Source organism: Sorex araneus, chromosome 7 (assembly GCF_027595985.1).
Source record: "Sorex araneus isolate mSorAra2 chromosome 7, mSorAra2.pri, whole genome shotgun sequence".
Lineage (NCBI taxonomy): Eukaryota > Metazoa > Chordata > Mammalia > Eulipotyphla > Soricidae > Sorex > Sorex araneus.
In genome coordinates, this window is record NC_073308.1 from 26,979,223 (window position 1) to 27,005,827 (window position 26,605).

The 26,605-nt window shown below is 42.4% G+C and overlaps 1 protein-coding gene across 4 annotated transcripts in view; it reads right to left on the reverse strand.

Annotated features, from left to right (window-relative positions):
* Positions 1 to 26,605, reverse strand: part of UCHL5 (ubiquitin C-terminal hydrolase L5) — a 40,606-nt gene that overhangs the window by 12,270 nt on the left and 1,731 nt on the right. For 2 of the 4 annotated variants that reach the window (XM_055144319.1, XM_004619916.2), the window contains exons 2-10: positions 20,980 to 21,043; positions 18,358 to 18,463; positions 10,003 to 10,128; positions 9,839 to 9,900; positions 9,630 to 9,760; positions 9,285 to 9,348; positions 4,929 to 5,031; positions 3,338 to 3,448; positions 42 to 140 (exon numbers count right to left, since the gene is read on the reverse strand). In XM_055144319.1, the coding sequence (XP_055000294.1) occupies positions 42 to 140; positions 3,338 to 3,448; positions 4,929 to 5,031; positions 9,285 to 9,348; positions 9,630 to 9,760; positions 9,839 to 9,900; positions 10,003 to 10,128; positions 18,358 to 18,463; positions 20,980 to 21,043 (866 nt within the window). Of the gene's footprint in view, positions 1 to 41; positions 141 to 3,337; positions 3,452 to 4,928; positions 5,032 to 9,284; positions 9,349 to 9,629; positions 9,761 to 9,838; positions 9,901 to 10,002; positions 10,129 to 18,357; positions 18,464 to 20,979; positions 21,044 to 26,605 lie in introns of all 4 variants that reach the window. The other 2 variants (XM_055144318.1, XM_004619915.2) reach the window with 1 other exon arrangement.

A 26,605-nucleotide genomic window follows, 5' to 3' on the forward strand; every position in this document is an offset into this window, starting at 1 on the left:
AAGCCTGAGTCTAATTTAAGATTCACCAGTTAAATACTTACCTTTTCCACTAGTGGTATTAACTGCTGGTGTTCCGCTAAGGTCTTTAACAATTCCATAATGAAAGGCAGGTAATTATGCTTCCTTCTGATATTTTCAATCTGAAAATAAAATAACTATTAAACCACAATACTTTCCATCTTCAATAAATTTCTGATTCTCTTAATTTTACATTAAACTTGCACTGTAGCACTGTCGTCCCGTTGTTCATCGATTTGCTCAAGCAAGCACCAGTAACGTCTCCATTGTGACACTTGTTACTTTTTTTGGCATATTGAATATGCCACGGGTAGCTTGCCAGGCTCTGCCGTGCGGGCAGGATACTCTCGGTAGTTTGCCAGGCTCTCCGAGAGGGACAGAGGAATCGAATCTGGGTCAGCCATGTGCAAGGCAAATGCCCTACCCGCTGTGCTATTGCTCCAGCCCATTAAACATTAAACTGGAATAGAAGAAAATTCTCCATTCTCTATAGAAAAAAATATTAGAAATAGTTGTCCTAGTTCCACTGAGAGTAAGGATTATTACAACAAAGCACGTCTAGAGAAATTCTTGGACCTGACTTCCTACTCAGGCTTTTTAAAGTCGGAGACTGTGGAGGAAAACTTCAGTTACAAAACCAGATTTACAATATCTATGTGAAAAATCTGAATAGTCACATTAAGCTAAATATAAATAAATATATATTTTTATACTAGTCTGTCAAAATATTAAGAAGATATTAAAAAAAAAAACAGATTTACAGCAGTGGTTTACATGTTCTCCAGCAGTCAAAACTGCTCAAGTTACTGAGATCAATCTCATACTGTTACCAAGAATACTCTCTGAATTATTATTATTATTATTATTATTATTATTATTATTATTATTTTGGCAAAGCAAGATAGTTTTTATTGAAACTTCTTTAGAAAGATGTGAGGGGTGTGAGGGAGAAGTATGTGTTAGACAACACAGGTGGGGCTGGAGCACAGCACAGCGGGGAGGGCATTTTCCTTGCACTTGGCCGACCAGGTTCGATTCCCAGCATCCTATATGCTCCCTCGAGCACCGCCAGGAGTAATTCCTGAGTGCAGACCCAGGAGTAACAACTGTGCATTGCCAGGTGTGACCCAGAAAGAAAAAAAAAAAAAAATAGAGCACACAGGTTTCTCCAGAATGAAAACAGAAGAAAGAGACAAGCACCGGGACAGCTGTTGAAGGGAGAACACAGGCTCACAGGCCTCTTTGAATTATCTCTTATCAAAGACTAGAAGGCAGCCTGCTTCACTGGGAAACTAGATGCTGGTACTGTCTGATTTCTTCATCTGGGCCAACCGTCCTCTATGGGATCACTGAACTGTAAGAGGTGGAAGGGGGAGATCACAAAATTTTTGTTTTAAAACAAAGTTTTTAATTATTTTATTTTTTAAATTTAGTCTCCATGAAATTAATTACAAAGCTACTCGTAAACGGGTTCCAGGTAGTTTCAATACTGATCCCTTCACCAGCATCCACTTCTGTCTACCAATGATTTATTATCAGTAAACTGTCTGGTTTATGTATTTCATATACCGGGGTTGTGTAAAAATTTCCAGGAAAAAAAAAGGTTGGAAGTAGAAAATGTTTGAGAATCCCCGGTTTAAATATAGCATACACTCTCAAACTATAGGAGTGTAGTTTTCTACTGCCACTGATCTATTAAATATTCTACCTGAAGTTAAACTTAATTTACTTCTCCCAAGGTAAATTTAATACTTCTATGCAGCACAGAAATCTGGGTTCTTTTGAACTTCTTAAAAACTAAGTGAGGGGCCAAAGAGAGTCAGGAGTAAGCCCTGAGGACTGCTGGGTGTAACCCAAAAACAAATACAAAAAAGTGTGTGCATACAAGGCCACTAAGACTGAAGCAGGAAATGCACATGAGTCTGAAACACCCTGTCCCAGCGGAAAGCAGGGGAGCTACCAATAATGAGATGACGCACTCCTCGGTCAAGGAATGTGGTTCGATGAGGGTTTGTCTTCCAGCAGGAGGTAGTGAGCAGAGTCCTAATCACCCCACGTCACGTCTCTACCAAGTACAATCTGATTCCCTGATGTGCAGGAATGACCCTCCATGCTGCACTCCTGTGCTACCTCGGGTACACTGTGACCCAATGCACAACTCCCCATTCACCACAGACCAGGGCACAAGTGTGGGTGACCTAGAAGCAGGGCAACCATATGTGTGAGCCCTGACACACTGCAACAGTAAAGGAAGGGGAAAGAAATGAAAACCAAGAAAGATGAAGAGGATCCAGGCAAAAGGACTTAGGAGACAGTACAGAGTGATTCCTATTGGCCAACAAACATCAAATAGGATAAAAAAAAAAAAAATCCGTACATATCACAGCAGCTAGGATGCTGGTCTTGCATGCAGCAGACACAGGTTTGATCCCCAGCACCCCATATGGTCGCTGGAGCCCTGCCAGAAGAGATCTCTGAGTGTAGAGCCAAGAGTAAGCCCTAAGTGCTGCCAGTGTGTCCCTGCCCCCTCCCCACAAAACAATATACATATTAATGCTTTGAAAAAATGAAATAGGGGGCTGGAGCAATAGCACAGTGGGGAGGGCGTTTGCCTTGCATGCGGCCGACCCGGGTTCGATTCCCAGCATCTCATATGGTCCCCTGAGCACCGCCAGGGGTGATTCCTGAGTGCAGAGCCAGGAGCAACCCCTGTGCATCGCCAGGTGTGACCCAAAAAAAAAAAAAGAAAGAAAAAATGAAATAAAGAAAAATCCCACTAGTTACCTTTGTGAATGACAGAATTAATTCATTATTCTGATGGAGTAAATGATAAAGATATTAAGTGAATACTCATTGTGGAACATAAAGTAACAGAAAGGGAGACTAACACCCAAGAATAGTAGAGATAAACACCGGGAGGATTGCTCCACGGCTTGGAAGCCAGCCTCACACGCTGGGGTAAAAGGCAGTTCAGATAGAGAAGGGACCACCAAGTAAAGGGTACTTGGAGGCGCTCAGGATGAGAGATGCATTCTGAAAACAGACTATAGACCGAACACGATGGCCACTCAACACCTCTATTGCAAACCACAACACCCAAAATGAGAGAGAGCAAAAGGGTATGCCCTGCCACAGAAGTGGGGTGGGGGGGGGTACACTGGGATCACTGATGGTAGAGAATGGGCACTGGTAGAGGGACGGGTACTGAGCACTGTATGACTGAAACGCAAGCACGAAAGTTTGTAGTCTATAACTGTACCTCACTGTGATTCACTAATTAAAAAAAAAGATATTAAGTGAACAAATTCATAAATCATACCTTGTATCTTTTCAGTTTCTGTACTTCTTCTTCAATAAGCATCTGGTTTTTGGCAACCTCTGATTGAATAGCACTTAACATATTATTACCCTGATCCGTATCCATAGGCTCCTCCTTGGGAAAAAGAAAAAGTGGCACACCCTAATGATTTAGCCCAGGATATTTTAAAACAAAAAAATACCAGTTTCAACTTTTTACTCTGAATATTAATGACACAACACTAGCCTAGTAGCTACAACATTAAAAGAGAAAAGTCCAGGCACTGGAGCAATGGACAGTGATGAAGGTGCTTACCATGCATGCAGCCAACCTGGTTTGATCCCTGGCACCCCGTATGTCCCCGGAGCCCAGCTAGGAATGACATCTGAACACAGAGCCAAGAGCCAGGAATAAATCCTGAGCAGCACTAAGTGTGACTCAAACAACAACAAAAATAGTAATAAAGATAAAAGTCTGGATCAGTGAGACAGTTCAGTGGCACATGTTCTGCATGGAAGAGGAGGCCTGGACTCAGCCCCAGGTACTGCAGAATCCCCCAAGCTCTGCCAGGAGCACCTGAGCACCACCAGGTATGACCGAAAGTGCCAAATAAAAGATAAATGCCCAAATAGTACTCTCCACATTTATACGTTACACAAAAATGTATGAGAATTTTTACCTAAAATCAACCTGTACTATACACTATTTGGATAAAATTCCTGTTCTGCTACAGAATAAATTTGCTTAAATATATAGTCAAGAAAATGAGGTCAAAAGGAAATAATCTTTTATTACCAGTTATATTCTTCAATCATATTTACTACAGAAAGATAATGAACCGTAAGGACCAGGCAAGTGCATGTGAACCTAAAAATATCAAATTAATTCTGATAAATTCTAACTTGCCTAGTCATATAATAAACTTAGAGTAAAGAATTCAGGGTAATAACATATACTATGTGTCAGTCACTGTTGTAAGTGATTTGCAGATCTAACTTCAGTTAATCCTTATAACTACCTTAAAAAAGGCAAGTACTCTGGGGCTGGAGTGATAGCACAGCGGGTAGGGCGTTTGCCTTGCACGCGGCCGACCCGGGTTCGATTCCCAGCATCCCATATGGTCCCCTGAGCACCGCCAGGGGTAATTCCTGAGTGCAGAGCCAGGAGTGACCCTTGTGCATCGCCAGGTGTGACCCAAAAAGCAAAAAAAAAAGGCAAGTACTCCTATTCTAATTTTACGTGAAGAAACTTGGAGGCACAAGAAAACAGGCCTGCAGAAATGTTACATATTCACTAGGTGGCAGAGTTAGGAGCTAAAACCCGGTAACAACTTCAGAGTATATTCTCTTAACTTTCACTTAAATACATACTTTAAAAAAAAAAAAAGGACAGAGGAAAGCTAGCTAGTAAAGATATTCCCTGAGAAAATAACTCAACTTCTGATTTGACCTTCTGATTTAAAAAGAGTCACAGATCAGGGAGAGGCTATGTATGTAGGAGATCGTGTTCAGTCCCTAGCACTGCACCCCACGCCCAGCACCACGAAGGTGGCAGCCACTCAAATGCCACCAGGCACGGCCCAAAAAAGGAAGAAGAAACCACAGCCACAAACCTCTGCGAGCTGCCTCTGTAGCTCTGCGATCTTCTGTTCATATATCATTTTTCTGTCAGACACGATAGCCATTAAGTTAAATCGAATTTCACCTTCACTGTACCTAAAAAAAATTGGAAAGTTTATAATGCTATAAAGAGTTATAAATATTAACCATAAAGATCATTGATTGTGATCATTTCTTTACTTACTCCCAGGTATATACAAATATATCAGAGGGCTAACATGAAAACTGACAGCGTAGAAAACCATTTACATATGAAAAACAAAACCATTATAGCAACGTAAAAACCTACAATCACAATCACATAATCACAATATCCCATTAATCACCAATTTCTCGGGCGGGCTCAGTAACTCTCATTTCGTCCTTTCCCTGAGATCTTAGATAGATCTTAGATGGATATAAAAATCTACATCCATCACAAATATTTTTGCTGTAAAACAACATCAGTAACTCTTAAACATTTGAAATAACCTTTCTTTCTTTTTTCTGTCTTTTTTGTTTGTTTTGAGGCTATAGCCGGCTATGCTTGGGTTACTCCTGGCTCTGTGCTCAGGGGATCACGCCTAACAATGCTCAGGCGGCTCCATGAGGTGCCAGGGATAGAACCCAGTGGGGCCTCCGGCAAGGCAAGCGCCCTACTCACTGTACTATCTCTAGCTCCTGATTTGAAATGTCTTCATCAGCTCTCACATCTTTATAAGAAGTATTTTACTTAGGATCTAATAAAAATAAGCAAAGAATCCACAGGTGTCAAAGTAACTATGCTTGTTTCTTAATGGCAATTAACTACATCCTCATCTTGTACTTTTTCCCAAGCCATGATTCAACATGGGTCTTCACTAGTGGTGCAAAGGATCTGGCACAGGAATGCACCATGTGAAGCCAGTGCTCTACCCTCAAGCTTCATCACAGGCTCCTCAGCGTTCTATTTTTAGCTGATACATTTTAAATAGTTTACTTATAATTTTATTATATAAAAATGCATTTTATGAACACATAGCTATCGCCCTGCTGGCAGTAATTACACCGAATAACAGTATCAGAGAAGACCAACCTCAGTGACCCCTCCCAGGATGGTACTATCTGGAGCTGGGATAGTCAAGACCAAATAATCCACTTACTAAACAGGCAAAGGGGAAAAATAATAGACAAAAGGTATGAAAATATTTTCAACATTAAGAGCCTAAAAGTGCAAAAATAAAGTCTAGAGCTACAATGATATACGCTATCAGTGATATCAGCAGTATCTCATCGGTGGCTGGAATGTAAAATGGTTTACATCTGGTCAAGAGGCTGACGATTTCTGGGGTCACAGCAACAGTACAGCAGATACGATGCTTGCCTTGCACGCAACTGACCCAGTTTTAGATCCCGAGGGTTTCAGATGGTCTCCTGACCACCACAGGAGTAATTCCTGACTGCAGAGCCAGGAATAACCTCTGAGCACTGCTGGTTGTGGCAACAAAACAAAACAAAACAAAGAGTCTGACAATTTCTTTACAAAATAGACATGCTTTTACCATAGAACCCAAAATGGGTTATATACCTAACAAGGTATTAGGTTAAATCTCTAACTAGGGGGGCTGGAGCGATAGCACAGCGGGTAGGGCATTTGCCTTGCATGTGGCAGATCCGGGTTCCATCCCCAGCATCCCATATGGTTCCCCCAGCACCGCCAGGAGTAATTCCTGAGTGCAAAGCCAGGAGTAAACCCTGAGCATTGCTGGGTGTGACCCAAAAAGAAAAAAAAAAATCTAACTAGGTATTTAGCCTAGAGAAAATGAAACTTATGTTCACATAAAACCATAGCACTATAGCACGGTCGTCCCGTTGTTCACTGATTTGCTCCAGCGGGCACCAGTAATGTCTCCATTGTGAGACTTGCTGTTACTGTTTTTGGCATATCAAATACACCACGGATAGTTTGCCAGGCTCTGCCTTGCACGCGGAATACTCTCGGTAGCTTGCTGGGCTCTCCAAGAGGGGTGGAGGAATTGAACCAGGGTCAGCCGCATGTAAGGCAAACGCCCTACCCTCTGTGCGATTGCTCCAGTCCACATAAAACCATGTACACAAATATGTATCTGTACTTCTATCTGTGCAGAGTCTCTTGCTCCCGCACCTGGCTGTCTTCACCGGGGCCTATCAGAGGGGGATGGGTTGAGATTCCCTTCCCACCCAGAGCAGAACCTCAGGAGCCGAAGACCTCTGGAACCTGCACAGCCATGTGCAGGGCCACTCTCCACACCTTTGGATGAGCCTCACGTATAAAGAACTGGCAGAGGAATCCAGGTAGCAGGACCCGGGGCTGAGATCTCCAAGCCTACTCAGATCGGGACTGGGACTCTTCCACCCAGATCCCCCATTTTCCAGGCGGTCACACCTACAAACTGCCTCCAGTGCCATGTACTCCCGTCAATAGCCAAGATCCAGAGACTATAAAAGAAAGCTCCTGGAAGTACGCAAATACACTTGCGGCCGTGAAACTCTTTATAGCCTAATTCTTCCTCTGGGAGAACCTGGCAAGGTGCCGAGAGCATCTTGCCCACATGGCAGAGCCTGGCAAGCTCTTCATGGCATATTCAATATGCCAAATAAAGTAACACTGATGGGTCTCATTCTCCTTACCCTGAAGGAGTTTCCAATGTAGCACTGCTGGGAAGAATAAGTATAGAGAGGGTGCTAAAATCTCAGGGCTAGGAGGAATGGAGACATTACTGGCACCAGCTCAAGCAAATCCAACGGGATGAGAGTGACACAGTGATACAGTGATACTTCTATCTGTAACAGTCCCAGACCAGAAATAACCAGGGCAAAAGCCCGGTATAGCTACATCATATAATACTATCCACTAAAGAAATAGAATAAACTACTAAACCACTTAGCAACATGTACAAGTCCAGAAAGGTCCTGTACTTTATGGTTCCACCAATATAACACTGTTTATTTGACAAAGACTGTAAAAATCAGTGACTGAGAATGATGGAAACATCGAGGGAAAGGTGAAAGGACAATAACATAGGAACCATGTGAGATAGAATTACCCTGTATCTTGGCTGTATCAATATCAAAATCCTGACTCTACTCAGATACTAAAGTTCTGCATTACCATTACAGAATAAAGGGAATAATAATTAAATGTGAGTATATAAGTATCTCAAAATAATAAGCTTGATTAAATTTAAAAAAAAAAAACCCACATGCTCAGGACCAGGGAGACGGATCAAAGGGTTGCAGTGCACACTTAGAATGCAGGAGCCCTGGGTTTGAATCTCATCACTACATGGTCCCCCAGTGTGCCAGAAATGACCCCTTCATACTCGCATTGTCAGTCGTGGCCCAGAAACCAAGGGAAGGCAAAATAACTCTACAGGGTGGCCACACGTTTATGCGGCCGCTCTACTGCTGATCGACCATGATCCGGAGGCCAGCTAGACTACTTTTGGTACCAGCAGCTGCTTGCAGACATGTCTCTAGACTGGGAACTAAGCTATAGCCCCATACTGCACCAGGAAGGGAAATGATGCAATTTCTAACATAAATCTCCCTGGACTTAGTTACTAAAATACTAAAATACAGAAATCCCAAACTTCTTATCTCTTCATTCTCAGCAATGGAAAACTAATTATCAAATGCTTCCTTTTCAGCAGGGCTATTTTTTGGAGGGAAACTCCAACAACAATAGTGAGTTTTGTGTTGAAATATAGAATGTAATCAAGGTAAAGAGAAAGTGAAGTGAAATTTATCAGCTATACAGGCGAGGATGGGGGGGGCTGGGAGGTATACTGGGGTTTTTGGTGGTGGAATATGTGCACTGGTGTAGGGACAGGTGTTCGAGCATCATATAACTGAGACATAAGCCTGAAAGCTTTGTAATTTTCCACATGGTGATTCAATTAAATAAAGAACTCTACAAAATTATTTTATAAAAGCTCTTATTTCACAGAAGCTTTTTATGTTTAACTTCTCTAAGAGTAAGGCTGCCATGTTACTAATGCAAAAATTTAAGAATTTTCTGAAACACATTCCTGAACAAATTAACCAATAGTAGATGTTCAATAACCACTGGAAAAAAAATTTAAATTTTAAATTTTTTTAGAAAGTATTTTAAGGGGCTGGAGCAATAGCACCGCGGGTAGGACATTTGCCTTACACGTGGCCAACCCGGGTTCGATTCCCAGCATTTCATATGGTTCCCCGAGCACCGCCAGGAGTAATTCCTGAGAGCATGAGCCAGGAGTAACCCCTGTGCGTTGCCGGGTGTGACCGAAAAAGCAAAAGCAAGAAAAATATATATACATTCTAACAATAACAGAATGCCTTGTCAATAGCATTAGCCGTTTACTCACTTTTGTATCCTTTTCTCTATTACAGGCCTCACTGCACCAATCCAGTCATCTTGATTGCAAGCACCTAGAAAGAAGTTTTTAAAACATTTTTTCAAAAATTTACTGAAGAGCTTAAGTTCTTCATAACAGCATGCTAACTTTTAGTAATCATCTTACAAAATTTAAGAAACACTGTGCTTACAAAAGCAAAGATCCCACCTTTATTTCCCCCCCTTCCCCCAGTGGTGCTGGGGATCGAACACAGGGGGTCTCACATGTAAGACAAAACCTCTGTCACTAAGCTACATTCCCATCCTGTATTCCCCACTCCCCAAAGTAAAATGCCATGAACAGAAACCAGATTACCTAAATCAATTGGTCCTTCTCTTAATCCATCTAATTCATACAGTCGTCCATTAACTGGAACATAACTAACAAAGTGAAAAGCATCTTCTTCTTTTGCTGTTGTCTTTGCATCAAATTCAAACATTTGCTGCCTAAAGTGAAGAAAAAAATGATGAAAGACAAACAAGCAACAAAGGAAACAGTATTCATTCAACACAAAGTCTCTTTACCTTGCAAAACTGTTGTGTACTTGCCGAATCACATCCGAATTGCTCAGTGCCAAACCTTTCATCTGAAATAATTTTTAAAAGCAGTCTGTTAAAATAAGAACTGTCACATGTTGGGTATAACTACTAAATCTTATATTACTTAAAAATAATGAGATTGTACTCACAGCTGCGTCAAAACTTTGTGAAAATTCCTTAAACTCTGACAATGTTTCTCCTAAATGGACATCTTGATGGGTACAGTTCAATAACACACTCACTATTGCTTGAGTGGCACAAGCATTATTAATTACCTACAAAACACAAATATAGACGTTACTAATTTCTTTCATTCAGAAGCCTTTAACTAGTGACAATAATCCTCCAAATATAACAGTTCTCAATTTATTTTTTTCATATACTCTTCACAGTAATTCAATCTATATCATTTCCATTTAAATTTATTTTGGGGGGCCAGAAACAGTACAGTGCATAGGGCAATTGCCTTGCACTGATGTGGGTTCAATTCTCAGCACCCTTTAGGCTCCCCCAAGACCTTTTAGGAGTGATCCCTGTGCATGAAGCAGAATTAAGATGTGAGCACTGCCAGGTGTGGCCCAAACCCCCCCCCCCCAAAAAAAAAATCACGATACATTAAAGACCAGGTGTACCCAATGAAGGCTGGATGTGAGGATATAGCAGAGAATACTAAGAAACCGAAGGATTTGACCAAAGGATTCAGGTCCTTCTGTGTATGCTTTTTTTGTGTCACATAATGTTTGTCAAAATGGACTTTGGGAAAAAAAAAAAACAAGCGATAAAAGAAATCCTAGGGGTCGGAAAGCTAGCACAGGGGCTCAAGGGCCTGCATGTGGCTGATCCCAGTTCAATCCCAGGCATCACATGGTCTCCTAAGTACCACTGGGAGGACTCCTGAAGAGGAGCCTGGAGCAGCCCCTAGGCACCACTGGTTGTAGGCCAAGCCCTACCTCCAAAGAAAGGAAAGAATTTCTGGTTATCATTTCTCTTGATATTAACAACGACTTGCATTTTCTATGACTCATTTTGTGCATGTGTGAAGGATACTAATTATGCCTAGGTATGTATTTTGTTTTGGCAAGTTCAAAGGAGTGATAGTTCGGTGGTACAACACATGTTTGGCATGTGTGAAGCCCTGGCATGCATATGTGATATCCTGGCCTTAATATCTGGCACCACATTAAAAAATATATATATATATATAAAATCAAAATCATCATATTCATCATCACTTCAGCCTTAAAAATGAGTTTAGTGCCACCAAGTGGTTATATGGCAGAACACATAAAAAAATCCATAAAACTGTAGGACCAATCATTTACTCACTCAAATATTTACTGAGTATCCAGTGTGTACCAGACATTATGGTAAAAACCTGATAGGTGAGATGTAATTGTTCTCATGAAATTCACATAAGATCACCCTATACATCACTATTTTGGAGAACTTCAACTTCAGTTTATGTCGCAAAATGTCCTGCAATTCACATGCCTCAATTAGTCAAATCATTAATTTGTCCTTACTGTCCTACTATATACATTGGCACATACATACTAAAGCCATAGAATCCAGGCAACAGAAACAAAGAAGAAGCACGTAGTCAAAATAGAGCTAGAGCCTTAAGAATTTGGTTTAGGGCTGGAGTGATAGCACAGCGGGCAGGGCGTTTGCCTTGCATGCGGCCGACCCGGGTTCGATTCCCAGCATCCCATATGGTCTCCCGAGCATTGCCAGGAATGATTCCTGAGTGCAAAGCCAGGAGTATTCCCTGTGCATCGCCGGGTGTGACCCAAAAGGAAAAAAAAAATTTTGGTTTAAATTCCTTTGAGAGAGAATCTGTTTTTCAGTTCATCCAGGGTTTCCATTCCCTTTGTTTTATTTTTCTTTTGAATTTTTTGGGCTACATCCAGCAGTGTCAGAAGCTACTCCAGGCTCTGTGCTAAGGGGTCCCTCCTAGCAGCAGTGTCAAGGAACAAGTGGTACCAGAGATAAACCCTGGGCCCCCCATGGGCGCCCAAGATACTGGGCATGCCAAGTATCAAGTGTCTCAGTCTTAATTCCCCTTTTCTTACATAAAACCCAGTTCACACATTCATATTACTAACCTGATCCTACAACCAATCATTTGATTTTGTAACCTCTAGGCAAAATAACAATTTCATAACTTATACAAAAGAACATGATAGGTACCCAGAGAACTCCAAAAATAGCTCAACGTGCTGCAGAGATAAACCACAGCCAATATTCATTGAATCATAGCTATAGAGAAGTTAATAAAAAAAATTTACAGGGACTGGAGAGATAGTACAGCGGGTTGGGCACTTCCCTTGCATGGGATGCCGAGGATCAAAACCAACTGGGGTTTGATCCTCGGCATCCCATGCAGTCCCCTGAGAATCACCAGGAGTAATTTCTTAGTGCAGAGCCAGGAGTAATCCCTGAGCATCCCAGGGATGGCCCCCAAACAAGAAAAAAGACCAAAAAACCAAAATTTTACAGCCTCACAACTGTTTAAATGAGTCTCATCAAAAAGATGAAGAGGCCCCCGGCGCCATCTTGCCGCACTCAGCAGTGAAGTATTCAGGCCAGCGGGCGCCCCACACTGCACCGGAGAACGCTCCGGATCCCAGACTGGGCCGATAACACCAGGGTGCCCCAGATGGAGAAGGTGCAGTCTCCCCGACTTCTCCAGATGGAATCCCGCTGACACTGAGCTTCTACTAACATGGCTCTGGTATGTGGGGGCCAGGACTACTTCTCCAAACCGCGCGGCCACTTATGCAGCCACAAGACCTTTCCTGATATACAAAAAAAGTTCAGGAGCGGTTCCTTCGCCCCTGAACAGCCATAATCCCAGAGGCACACAAACCATCTCCGAACGCAGCGGCTGCTGGCAGAAATGCTCCTGGACTGTGAACTAAGCCCTGTGCAGCCCCGGGAGGGGAAGGATTTTTGTCTGTCGGCCTTTTCCTCTTTGCGGCAGCATGGCGACCACCACCTTCCAGAGCCAATTGGGCAGAGCAGTAGCAGCTTGCAGTGATGGGGCGCTCGGGAAATCTCGCCATGGAGGGGCAGAACCGGCCCTGACCCCACCCAAATGGGACCCCAAGCAGCCGCCCACGAACAGCTCCTCCATTCCTGAACAGCCATGATCCCGGAGGCACACAAACCAATCTCGGAACACAGCGGCTACTGGCAGAAATACCTCTGGACTTAACTACTAAATACCAGAACTCCGAAACCACGCAGCTGCTATTGTGGCCATGCAACATCATATGCTCTTCATATGATGAAGAGCATATCATCATATGCAATAGGAAACAAATGATTTTTGGCAGGTCTGATTGTTGGGGGGAATATTCCAAATAATAATAGTGGGTTTTCTGTCGAAAATTGAATGTAAACAAAGCAAAGAGGGTCAAGTGAAAATCATTTGCCACACAGGCAGGGTGGGGGGTAGGATGAGGAGTATACTGGGGTTCTTGGTGGTGGAACATGTGCACTGGTGAAGGGATGGGTGTTTGATTATTGTATGACTGAAACTTAAACCTGAAAGCTTTGTAACTGTTCTCACAGTGATTCAATTAAAAAAAAAAAAAGTTAAAAAAAGTGATGAAGAGCATTACAAAGGCTGTGGGGAAAACGGAAGCATCCTGCATGGTTGGTAACATGGTGGTCTTAACAAGTCTCTATTGAAAATAGAGTAAAGATGCCTCAAAAACTATTTCCTGAAATGGAACTACCACATGGTATAGTAATTCCATTTCTGGAACTTATTCAAGAAAAAGAAAACACTGAGCACTAACCGTAGAAGTCACTGAATACCACCAGCTGTGAATTCAAAACCAACTTGGGTCTCTATAATGGGACCTCACTGGTGTTTTCTGCTGGCTATAGACTACATGCATAGCAGAGCCTGGCAAACTCCTTCTGGCATATTCATATGCCAAAACCAGTAACAATGATGGGTCTCATTCCCCTGACCCTGAAAGACCCTCCAATGCAGCACCATTGGGAAGGACGAGTAAAGAGAGGCTTCTAAAATCCAAGGGCTAGGACGAATGGAGACGTTACTGAGACCACCCGAGAAAATCAAAGATCAACGGGATGACGATGATGATGATGATAGACTACATAAAAACAAAATCCCTGACTCCCAAGGTTTACAATTTAGTGTGGAAGAAATATAAATAGACACACATAAATATGAAAAAAAAAGGAACAACATAAATCGCTTCTAGTAGTTGTCTCAAGAGCAGACATTATTAGGGATCTTTATTTTCTTTCTTTCTTTTTTTTTTGCTTTTTTTGGGTCACACCCAGTGATGCTCAGGGGTTACTCCTGGCTTTGCACTCAGGAATTACTCCTGGCAGTGCTTGGGGGACCATACGGGATGCCGGGGATTAAACCCGGGTCAGCCGCGTGCAAGGCAAACGCCCTACCCGCTGTGCTATCGCTCCGGCCCCGGATCTTTATTTTCTACATAACACAATTATAATGCTTCAAAATATAGCAGGTATGGTGCTTGTCTTACACATGACCTGGGTTTGATCTCTAGCACCATATATGGTACCCCAAGCCCTGCTAGGACTGATCCAAGTTCAGAACCAGGAGCAAGCCCTGAGCACAACCAGGTGTGGCACAAAACAACAAAAAAAGACTTTAAAAACTATCTGTCGGGTTGGTGTGTGGGGGGGGGGAAACTATCTGTCTTCAGGGCTGGAGCAATAGCACAGCGGACAGGGTATTTGTCTTGCACACGGCTGACCCAAGTTTGATTCCCAGCATCCCATATGGTCCCCCTGAGCACCACCAGGTGTGATTCCTGAATGCAGAACTAGGAGTAATCCCTGTGCATTGCTGGATGTGACCCAAAAAAAGCAGAAAAAAAAAAAAAACCACAACCACTCTGGGAATTAAAAAAGAAAATAAACCTATTCATCTTCCTCTTTACTACCTAGATCTGAAAATCACAAACTGTAGCTTAAAATTTTAATGTAAGAGTTAAGTGATAGTACAGTGGATAGGGTGCTTGCCTTGCACTCAGCCGAGGTTCAGTCCCCAGCATGCCCCCAACATCCCATATAGTCCCTGAGCACAAGTCCTGAGCATAGCCAAGTGTGGCTCAAAACCCCCCAAAATAAACAAAATTGGAATTTAAAATTAGGGGCTGGAGTGATAGCACAGCGGGTAGGGCGTTTGCCTTGCACGCGGCCGACCCGGGTTCAAACCCCAGAATCCCATATGGTCCCCTGAGCACCGCCAGGGGTGATTCCTGAGTGCATGAGCCAGGAGTGACCCTTGTGCATTGCTGGGTGTGACGCAAAAAAATAAATAAATAAATAAAATGAAATTACCTTAATACAATGACAGTAAGCACACAAATATTTTAACAGAAATGGGTTGTGTTAAAAAATTAGAAACAAAAATCTCTTTATTAGAGATTAGTTAGATAAGTTCAAGGACATTGATACCAAAAGTAGTTTGATGACACCCAGTGTATCCCACAAGGGTTGGCCCCAAAACAAAATTCCAGTAAAAGCCAGTGCCATGATCTGAATGAGGGTCCGGTTTCCGAGCTGTGGGCCTGGTTTTACACCTCAGCTCAGCTCAGCTCAGCTGCGGACAGAGCACCACCACTTGGGCAAACTTCTTAAATGCTCTTAGACTCAGTTCCCACACCTGTGAAACGATAAGTAACACACACAGTTGTGTGAGGACCAACTACATACTACTACCGGAGTTTAAAGAAAAATGAAGCCAGAGAAATGACTCTGGGATAAAACACGTGTTTTGCACATGGGGGTCCTAGTGTTAATTCCTGGCACAAGTCCCCAGACAGCACCAAGAGAAACCCCCGAGCACCAAGCCAGGAGGAACGCTGAGCACCACAGGGTACGGCACAAAGAAACAACAAAAATTGTCACAGATCACATAAAAGTACTTACCAAGTTTTCAATCAGTCAACACAGTTAAGTATGCAAAAATGAAATAAAACCAGCCCTCTATATTTTCATTAAATGAAATCACTTGCAAAGTAATAAACTTTAACTTTAAAGTTATATAAAGAGGGTCCAAAAAGAAAGTCCAGTGGGTTAGACACCTGTCAGGCATGCTGGTCACTTGGAATTGGTCCCGGCACATTGATCCCAGGCGTGACCTCCCTGAGAACCACCAAGATCACTCTGTGATTTCTGAGCACACAATCAGGAGTCAGCCTGAGTGCACTTACCAGTTGTGAGTCCCCCAGAATGGGGGGAAGGAGGGAGGGAAAGCCACAACAATTATGAATGTTAGCACATAAAAAATGTCACAGGTAGAATTACAAAATTAGATTTTAAGCCAGTTTAAATCCAACACTTGTCAGCTGTGTGACCCCAGTCAACAAGTTGATTTTGGACTTATTTTTAAAAATAAGTCACATTTTCCAGGTCTCAACATCTTCATCCGTGAAATAAAGACACTTAACCACAGAGTTGCTGTAAGAGTTAATTATGCTAATATAGCTAATATATTATCTAAAGCATAATACCTAGCACACAAAAAGAATAGTAAATGATGGCTACTACTGGTGTTGTGATCATTGCATGTCTTATTAATAAGAAGAAACATGAACTTCTATTTCTCTCACCTTTGTGTCCTTAGTACTTAAAACAATGCATAACACAATGCAGGTGCTAAATAACTGATGGATGATAATCATGAATGAGAGAAACTTTTTCCCTTTTTTTTATTTTGAGTCACATATGAAAAGTTTGTTTGGATTTTAGGCAGCACCCAGGGCTCTGTGCTCAGAGATTACTGCTGGTAGGACTCAGGGACCACGTGGGGTGCGAGGGGTCAAATCCTGGTCAGCGGAATGTTAAGCAAATGCCCTACCTGCTGTACAATTGCTTGAGTCCCTGAACCAAATGTGCGCGTGTGTGTGTGTGTGTGTGTGTGTGTGTAAGGGAAGATAGTTTTTATTGAAATTTGTTAAGAAAGATGTGAGAAAAACGAAAGAGAAAGATGTGAGAGGAGAAAAGAGAGGAAACATGCATGTTCAAGAGAGAACACAGGAAGTAGAGACACACAGAGACAAGCAAGTGAGACCCATGTTCAAGGGAGAGCATGGGTGTGAAGAGCAGGGCCCCAAGCCAGACTTCTGAAAGTGGCTACTCGAGGTGGGGTTTCACAGGTATTCATTTCTTAAAGTTACTTTTATTTCCTTTTTCTAGTGCCAAGGATGAAACCCCATCTTCACATGTACGAGTCCCTGGATTTCATCACTAACACCCTATCCCCACCAAAATGTCCTGTTCTTAGATTTATTGTCAGTTTGGGTTAGTTTGGGGGGATGGGAGGGTGGGGGCAGGCACAAGTGGTCAGGATCAGGAGTTAGCCTTGACTCTGCACTCAGGAATCATTCCTGGTGGTGCTCAGGGGATCATATGGGACAACAGGGATCAAACCTGAGTTGGCCACATGCAAGGCAAACATGCTACCCATGGTATTATCTCTCTGGCCCCAGATTTATAGTTTTTAAATCAATTGTAAATATTTTTAAATGTCTCACTTTAATGTCCAATATAAGAAATACTGATAGATACAATTCAAATGGAAAAAGATTTTTGGGGAACTCAATAGTTCTAAGGACTAGAAGTGAGGGTGGAGTGCAGGAGGATCCCTAGGACAATGGTGAACAGAAGAGGACATTCTTGGCATAGGGTGTGGGGTTGGAATACCCTATGCATGAAATGTTGGCATTAACAGTAGTGAACTGTAAATCACTGCACTGAAAACCTAAAAAAAAAATTAAAAAACCCACAAAGCAGGTGATGGCATTTGAGGGTTTACTACACCAAAGATACACAGCAGAAAAGAATCCATTGTTAGCTGTTAGGAGAAATGAAGTCATGAAATTTGCTTATAAATGGATAGACATGGAGAGTATCATGCTAAGTGAAATGAGTCAGAAAGAGAGGGATAGACATAGGACTGCACTCATTTGTGGAGTATAGAAGAACATCACATGAGGCTGACACCCAAGGACAGTAGATACAAGGGCCAGGAGGATTGCCCCATAGCTGGAAGACTGCTTCATGAGCAGAGGGGAGAAGGCACATGGAATAGAGAAGGGATCACTAAGAAAATGATGGCTGGAGGAATCTGTCGGGATGAGAGATGTGTGCCAAAAGTAGATAATGAACCAAATATGATGACCTCTCAGTGTCTGTGTTGCAAGCCATAATGCCCAAAAATAGAAAGAGAGTATGGGGAATATTGTCTGCCATGGAGGCAGGGGGAGGGTGGGAAGGGTGCCGGGGGGTTGGGGGGATACAGGGGATATTGGTGGTGAGGAATGTGCACTGGTGGAGGGATGGGTGTTTGATCATTGTGAGATTATAACCCAAACATGAAAGCTTGCAACTATCTCACAGTGATTCAATAAAAATTTTTTTAAAAAAAGAATCCATTGTTAAAAGGAATCACTCTCAAGATTTGGGGCATCCAAGGACCATACCTGCTTGGCAAAAAATATCGTGTCAAGTCTGGAGTCCTGAACCACAGAGCCTGCTGGTTCTTCTCCCGGCTGCCACTTGAAAAGAAAAATCAATCCATGAACCGGCCTACAAAATAAAATACAAATCAGTGCCATGGAGCCTCACTTGGTTTTTTATTTTTTTATTATTATTATTTTTTTCTTTTTGGGTCACACCTGGTGATGCACAAGTGTTACTCCTGGCTCTGCACTCAGGAATTACCCCTGGCGGTGCTCGGGGGACCATATGGGATGCTGGCAATCGAACCCGGGTCAGCCGCGTGCAAGGCAAACACCCTACCCGCTGTGCTATCACTCCAGCTCCCTCACTTGGTTTTTTATATGCTGTCGGTATATCAACCCCTGACCAGGTACTTAACAAATACAATGCAAATAAAATTAAACTTGGGAAATTTAAACAGTATTTCTATTGGTATTAAGTCACTAGGACACTGGCAAAGAGAAAGCTAATAAAATTAAAAATTACTTCAGTTAAATAAATAAGTGCCTTTGTCTCCAAGCTGTAAATTATTCATTTCTATCTTACTTAGTCATTTACAAAAAGAAAAGACAACGTTTCAAAACCATAAAAAGAAATTAGTGGGGCTGGAGTGACAATACGGTAGGTAGGGCGTTTGCCTTGCACGCGGCCAACCCGGGTTCAATCCCCAGCATCCCATATGATCCCTCAAGCACTGCCAGGAGTAACTCCTGAGTGCAGAGCAGGAGTAACCCCTGAGTATTGCTGGTGTGACGCCTACAAAAGCAGAAAAAAAAAAAGGAATTAGCCCTGGACTGAATTCCAATATATGTAACGTACAGATCGGTGTTTAGTGATAAATGGCTGGTAGTGTATATATTATGAACTATAAAAGCACCTTCATATAATTACTGAATTCATGAGCAATACAAGTGAATGACATCATCTACTTTCCAAAAGGAACATACATCTGTGATATACTAAATCACCACTTTTGGTTTCTTTCTAGTCTTTTAAACACACACACACACACACACACACAATCTTTATAAATAGTTCAATGGAATTTTTGATTAAATTTCCCTGCTCACAGTTTTAGAAATTGATCGCTTACTCCATCTAGTGGTTGTACCTTCTGTGGGAAGAGCAGGAAGGAAACTACCTTCTTACTACTAAATACTCAAAACAACCACCCAAGCCCTGCAGTCCCCACTTTCCCTTTCAAAGCCCATTCCTAGCCAGACCCCAGACTCCAAAAACTCTACCACCAAAGAGCACTCCTGGAGTTTGTCACTTGAAAACGAAAGGCCAGTGCTTAGGGGTAAGGAAATTGAAGGGCAGGACAGGCACAAGTGATTTCAGGGTGAAGAGTGGGAAAGGGGACAGTACTTCCAGATAGCTACTTTTACAAGTTGAACTGCCATCTCTCCAAGAAGCCATGTGATCATGAGTAGACAAGTTCTGAATTAACATAAATATGCATAATTATATGGATACTGTTGATAATATAGACCGAATCATTCATGTTTCCATGTTCTAGTAATATTGATCTATAAGAGAATACAGCAAAATAAATAAATCTACCCACATGAAGCAGGCAATTAATTGGGAGGGGGTGCCCAGATGAATTTCAGAGTCATAAAACCAAGATGTGATGCGAAAAGGAGTTCCTGCTGTCAGCCCCCAAGTCTGCAGTGAGGACACCAGCTCAAACCTTAAAGCACAACATTTAAAAAGAAAAAAAAAACAAAAACAAAAAAACCAAAGACAGGGCCCATCGTGAACCAACATAGAGAGACTGGAGAGATGGCTGATAGGCTGGAGTATGGGGTCACTGCGTCATGAGTTGGAGCACACTCTTCTTTTTTCTCTATGCACTCCATTTTAGAGTCACTGGAGTCCAAATAGGACCTGTATAACTTGTTTGTTTGTTTGTTTGTTTGTTTTGGGGCCACATCTAGCAGTGCTTGAGGATCACTCCTGGCAGTGTCAGGGGACTAGAGCATCCTCAGCAGTGAGGATGAAGGCAAGTGCCATCACCCCCAGCACTGTCCCTCAGGCTCGGGGGTGTGTAATCCCTTCCCTAACTTTACAGGCCATTCTCCACTCTTGGGAGAAACCCCTGTTCCCTCTACCCTCCCATAATTCTTTGAGAAACTGTTTTTGCATCTACCTTCTCTGAGAACAGATGACAAACATGGGCACTTGGGTAGATTGGGGCTTGATGCCCCTGCCGTGAAGGTTGCCCTCCTCCCTGCAACCTGCAGCCAGATGAGGCCCTGTAGTACATACGACCCTGTTCCAGCCCCTCACATGCAAGGTTTTGGGGGTGAAGCAGGAAAGCACCAGCACTCTCTACAGAGCAACTTCCAGGCTCTTTGGTCGCCAGCCCAGCTCCCTCGGGGAGTACTTCGGGGAGAGAGAATTAGCAGACAGTCGAACTCCCTGAAAGTGACCTATCTGTGAATGTCAGGTCCTGGGCTAGACTGGGAATAATTATACTCGCTCACAGGAGTGGCAAACACTTCTTGATGACGATGTATTCGACCTAGCACGATCCAAGGAAAACACAAAAGTTTGCTCAAGAGCAGATATCATTTTCATACCCCTAAAATTATACTTACTTTAGTTTTTCAAAATTCTCAGGCTCTAAACTCCAGATTTCTTCTACTTGGGCTCCGCGGCAGCCTGCAAAGAGATGTTAATTCTTCAGAAATTGATAGAACTGTTTTTCCTTCCACATTAAATAATCACCTAAAAGAAACGCACATTTGGGGCACTAATTTATGACAAATTAGAAGGGTAAAACTAGCAAACTTCAGGGCCAGAGAGATAATACAGTGAGCAGGTGCTTGCCTTGCATAACCCAGGCTCAATTCCCGACACTCCAGGATGACTGAGCACGGAGCCAGGAGTGAACCCTGAGCACTGCCAGATGTAACTAAAAGAGGGGGAGAAAAAAAACCAAAACACCTACCAAAGCTGACAGCCAAATTCTATCACTGCCTTTCCGCCTTCCTCTCACTCCGTAGGGACTACATTATTTCCAGCCTTTAAGGTCTCCCAGACACGGCCCCGCGAGGGCTCCTTCCCGGTCCCGCTCGCTCTGCTGGCCGTCACCTACTCTTCACCCACCTGTCTCCCAGCTCTGCCCTTGACCTCGCTCTTTTCTTAAGCCTTAAAAAAACCCAAATTAAACATTTCACAGTGCCGTCTGTACCAGAAATGAGATCTGGCCTTTTCCTAAACTCTAAATCTATATTTTCAACCCTCTTCCACTCTTCTCCCTGAAGCCTTCTTCCCCAGGGAGACTTTGCTCCCCAAAGGAGCATTGCTAAGTGGCTGAGGACACTCTTATTGTCACCGTTGTCCCCTGGAGTTGAGAGACGGGTTGGCATTTAGTGGTAGGAGGCCAGAGATATTAAACAAAAAAATTAATAGTAACAAGAATGACAACCCGACTCTGGTAATGCACGCAAGAATAACGGTCACCTTGGGGCCCATCTAGTATAATGGGGTGGGTACTGGCCTTGCATTAGCAGGTCCAAGTTCTATCCCTGGCATCCCATATGGTCCCGAGCCCTGCCAGGAATGACCCCGAGCAGGACCCCCAGACTCTGACCCCACCAAAAAAAGTAACAGTGACCTGCTTGACATGTTAGCCTTCAAACTGTCTGGACAGGCCTGAATCTTGGTGCTCCATTCCCAAGCTCCTTGTCCATTTAACCTCTCTGTTCCTTGCTCTGAGAGAACTTGGTGTAAGGAATAAATGAGGTCATGCAGCAGAGACCTTAATACAGTGCTTCGCAAACTTAAACATTCACTGAATGTTAGTTTCATCAGCAAAACACAAAAACCAGCTAGTTAGTACACAAGTGTTGTATGTAACAAGTGCTTTAGAAGCCTTCTGTCTACTCCCTACAAGGCCAGCATTTTACAAAAGAGGTCTTGGGATGCTAAGTAGATTGCTTAAATTCACTAGTCTGTATATGTCAGAGATAAAATTAAAGCCCTTATATATAGACATAGAATAACTGCACTCATTGTGGAATATAAAATATCATAATATGAGACTAATACCCAAGGACAGTAGAGACAAGGGCCAGAAAAATTGCTCCAAAGTTGGAAGCCTGCCTCATGAGCTGGGGGAGAAGCAGCTGGGATAGAAAAGTCAATGATGGTTGGAGGGATCACTAGGGATGGGAGATGTGTGCTGAAAGTAGATAAAGGACCAAACATGATGGCCTCTCAGTATCTGTATCGCAAACCATAATGTTCATAAGTAGAGAGAGAAAGAGGGAAACTGTCTGCCACAGAGGCAGGGGAGGGGTAGGACGGGAAGTGGTAGGGGATACCGAGAACATGGGTGGTGGGAAACACATACACTGGTGGAGGGATGGGTGTTCAATCATTGTATGACTGAAACTCAAACACGAAAGTCTGTAACTGTAGCTCACGGTGATGCAATAAAAATAAATAAATAAAACCTCTTGTAGTTTCAGAGTCTGGCTATCTTCTAAGACTTCAAATTATTTTCAAGTGAGAGCTATAGTAGTCTTTGTAACAGATACAAAAGCCAAAGGTTAAGTCAACTATATGTGAGTATGGCCATTCATACCATAGCATCCCTCAATTTATGCTGCCCAACAAATATATATTTAGGGTCTATATTATACACACACACACACAAGCATATATACACACAAGAAGTTATCACATTGTTCATAGTAGAGAAGAACTAGAACAAGTTGCAGGGCATTTATATACATTTAGTTGGTGGGGAAAATGTAGTAAGTGGGAAGCTACTTTTATGAAAACACCAAGGTCTCTCACAGGGTGGTGCTCAGTTTTACTCCTGGCTCTGTACTCAGGAATCATTCCTGGGAGGCCCAGGGATGATTTATCTAACCCAGGGGTGCAGGGGATTTATCTAACCCGGGTCAGCTGTGCTTAAGGAAAGCGCTCTACCCACTAAACTATCAATGCTAGGAGATTGAATAGGTTTGACCCCAGTCTTGCAGTCAGATCAGATTAATCCAAGTAGCTGCTGGTGTAGAAGGAGAGGGTGGGTTTTGTTGGGAGACAGAGTCTTGTGAGTTTCTCCTGTATCTTCTTGTCTGCTGAGGGCCAGATCTGCTCTGGTCTCACTTCGCAAGGATACTTACTGGAGCAGTACACAGAATGGAAAGACGCAGTTTCCCTCTGGGGCAGAGGAAACACTTATTTAGATTAAAAAACGGTCTCCCCAGAGTGGAAGACGAGCAGGTTTTCAGCAGCCCTTTCGTAAGACTGGGAGTTCCCTCGGCCTCACACAGACGGTACAGCATCCACCTTCCTCCACAGCCACTCCCATGCACGTGGCCTTTCGAAAACACGTACCTTCATGCTCATACTACCATGAGTAATACTAAGCTGTCTGTCGGGAGCTTGAACACAGGTCAGGCTAACGTGTGGCTGGCGAGTAGGGTGAAGTCTAACATTATACAGGTCTTATCGTATGTTGGCCTTTATCAAATACTTTTATTTTATTTTATTTTATTTTATTTATTTATTTATTTATTTATTTATTTTGCTTTTTGGGTCACGCCTGGCGATGCACAGGGGTTACTCCTGGCTCTGCACTCAGGAATTACCCCTGGCCGTGCTCAGGGGACCATATGGGATGCTGGGATTTGAACCCGGGTCGGCCGCATGCAAGGCAAACGCCCTACCCGCTGTGCTATCTCTCCAGCCCCTATCAAATACTTTTAATATCTTAATATCTTTCATGCAATTATTTGCTTAGTTTTATATGGTTAATTACATTGATTCTTGAATATTAAGTCAGTTCTTCAATTCCTGCACTAAATGCCACTCAGTCATGATGCAGTGTCCTTGTAGTACATTAATGGATTTGCGAAAATTTTGTTAAAAAGTTTTTGCATCTATGCTGATGATGGCTATAGGTCTGTAACTTTCTTTTCCTGTAATGTCATTGGTTCTATCGTTACAGGAAAAAGGTCCATACTAAAATTAAGTTATTTAGAATATTCCTTCATTATCCTTTTAACATTTATAGAGTTTATAGCAATAGTCTATTCCTGATGTCAGTGATATGTTGCCATCTCTTTTTTTTTCTCATCAGGTTCTCATTCATTTTACTGATTTGGGGGGAAACCAAAAATCAACGGTTTGGTTTCATTATTCTCTCTTTTCCCTCTCAGTAATTTGACTCTGATTTTTTTCATCGTTTCTTTTCGTCTATTAACATTACTTATATTTCACTTGCTCTCCTTTTCCCTGTCTCTTAAAGAGAAAACTGGGTATACTGTTACAGCAAAAGTAAATCTAGTTCCCATTAACCACTCATCTTGATAGAAAACATACGTTTACAGCTTTAATTGGGGGGGGGGGGAAACAAGGGCCACACCCCCAGGTGCTCAGGCTTCACTCCCCAGGTTGGCATCAAGCAAAAAGTATCTTAACCCCAGAATTATCTCTCTGTCCCAATAGCTTCAATTTTATTAGCAGACTATCACAATTTGTTGTGGTGCCTTTATGTAGTAAATATTTACCTTAATAATGAAAAGTATGGAGGTCTACTCCACCTTTTTGGTTTGTTTGTTTGAGGGGCAATTCCCAGAGGTGCTCAAAGGCTACCCCCAGATCAGTGTCTGTCAGTAACTTGTGGTGGAGCTCAGGTGATAATGCAGCTTTGAGAGTGGAACCCAGACCTCTTACAAGCAAAGGGTAGTGATCTCTCCAGCTCTCCATCAGGTTCTTAATTTAATAAAAACTCTGTCTTACCAAGGTGTTACATTTCACGAAAATTTCTACTTGTGCTGCATTGGTGGTTTCTGCTTTAAGAATAAATTTACAACAGCATACATATTTCAATAAGAAATATGTATTCACTTTGGCGGGGAGGGGGGGTGGCTTGAACCACAATCAGTGGTCACTTATGGTGTTGTTTCCAGGACCAGAGGCTATCCTGGGGATGTCTGGGGTCAGTCACATGCAAGGCAAGAGCGTTAAATGTACTATGCCCCCAGCTGCAAAGATTTTTCACTTTTTAAAAGAATGATCTTCCAAAATTTTTAACTCACACAGTGGATGTGGGGGGGGGGAGAAGGAAGGAAGGAAAAGAAATGATAGGAATAAACTGTCTCTTTGAAGGATGCTAATGGACAACGGCCATGCTAATAGACAACTGCCATTCATTTATCTATTTACAAAGTTCTGCTAGTGGTTATCTACTTACAGAGTCCTGATAGTGGAGCTAATCCACTAACAGCTGTTGCTTCACTTTTCACACGTGGGTAGTGCAAAAGGTACATTCATACATCACTCTCTTAAGAATAACTTTCAGGGGCTGGAGCGATAGCACAGCAGGTAGGGCGTTTGCCTTGCACGCGGCCGACCCGGGTTCTAATCCCAGCATCCCATATGGTCCCCTGAGCACCGCCAGGGGTAATTCCTGAGTGAAGAGCCAGGAGTAACCCCTGTGCATCGCTGGGTGTGACCCAAAAACCCAAAAAAAAAAAAAAAAAAAGAATAACTTTCATTTTTTTTTTTGCACACAGAGTTTATTTTTATTTCTGGCTATTAATACTTTATTTTTTTTTACTTTTTACTTTTTTTATTTATTTTTTTATTTATTTTTAATTGAATCACCATGTGGAATAACTTTTAATCATTTTCAAAGCTAACTTTTCTGCCCAAATGAAATGGAAACACTTTAAAATTGACTGGTATAATCTATAGTTCTTAAATTTGTATTTATAAGTCGTAATAATTGAGGTTTGGAAGGTAAAAGTTTCAGGAGAGCCTGCAGCCATCTCCCACTCCCATTTTGTTGCTCATCACGCCTGTCCTTCTCTTGCACACCACCTGGCTCGCAAGTGGAAAGCATGGAGCTTCTACATTCAGAGTCCCCATGGTTTTTAATACAGCAAAATAATTTCTTTACTCCTCTCAGACCCATTACTCTTAAAAGATCAAGCCAATCACCTCAGCCACCACTTGATGACTTATAATTGCTGCCATTCCATTCCCGTCTAGCCTGTACAATGACAAAACAAAACCTTTGTAGATTCTGGAAGTGTCATGTCAACATCCAAATACCTTTAACTTTTTTTAACCAGTGACTACCTAACAACCAAAACTATACAAAGTAACAATTCAAAATAACGTCTAATGTGTTACATTCTTTTAGTCACTTTCCCCGTTGTTCTCTACGCAATTTTTTTTAAGTTTTTTTTTTTTTTCAAT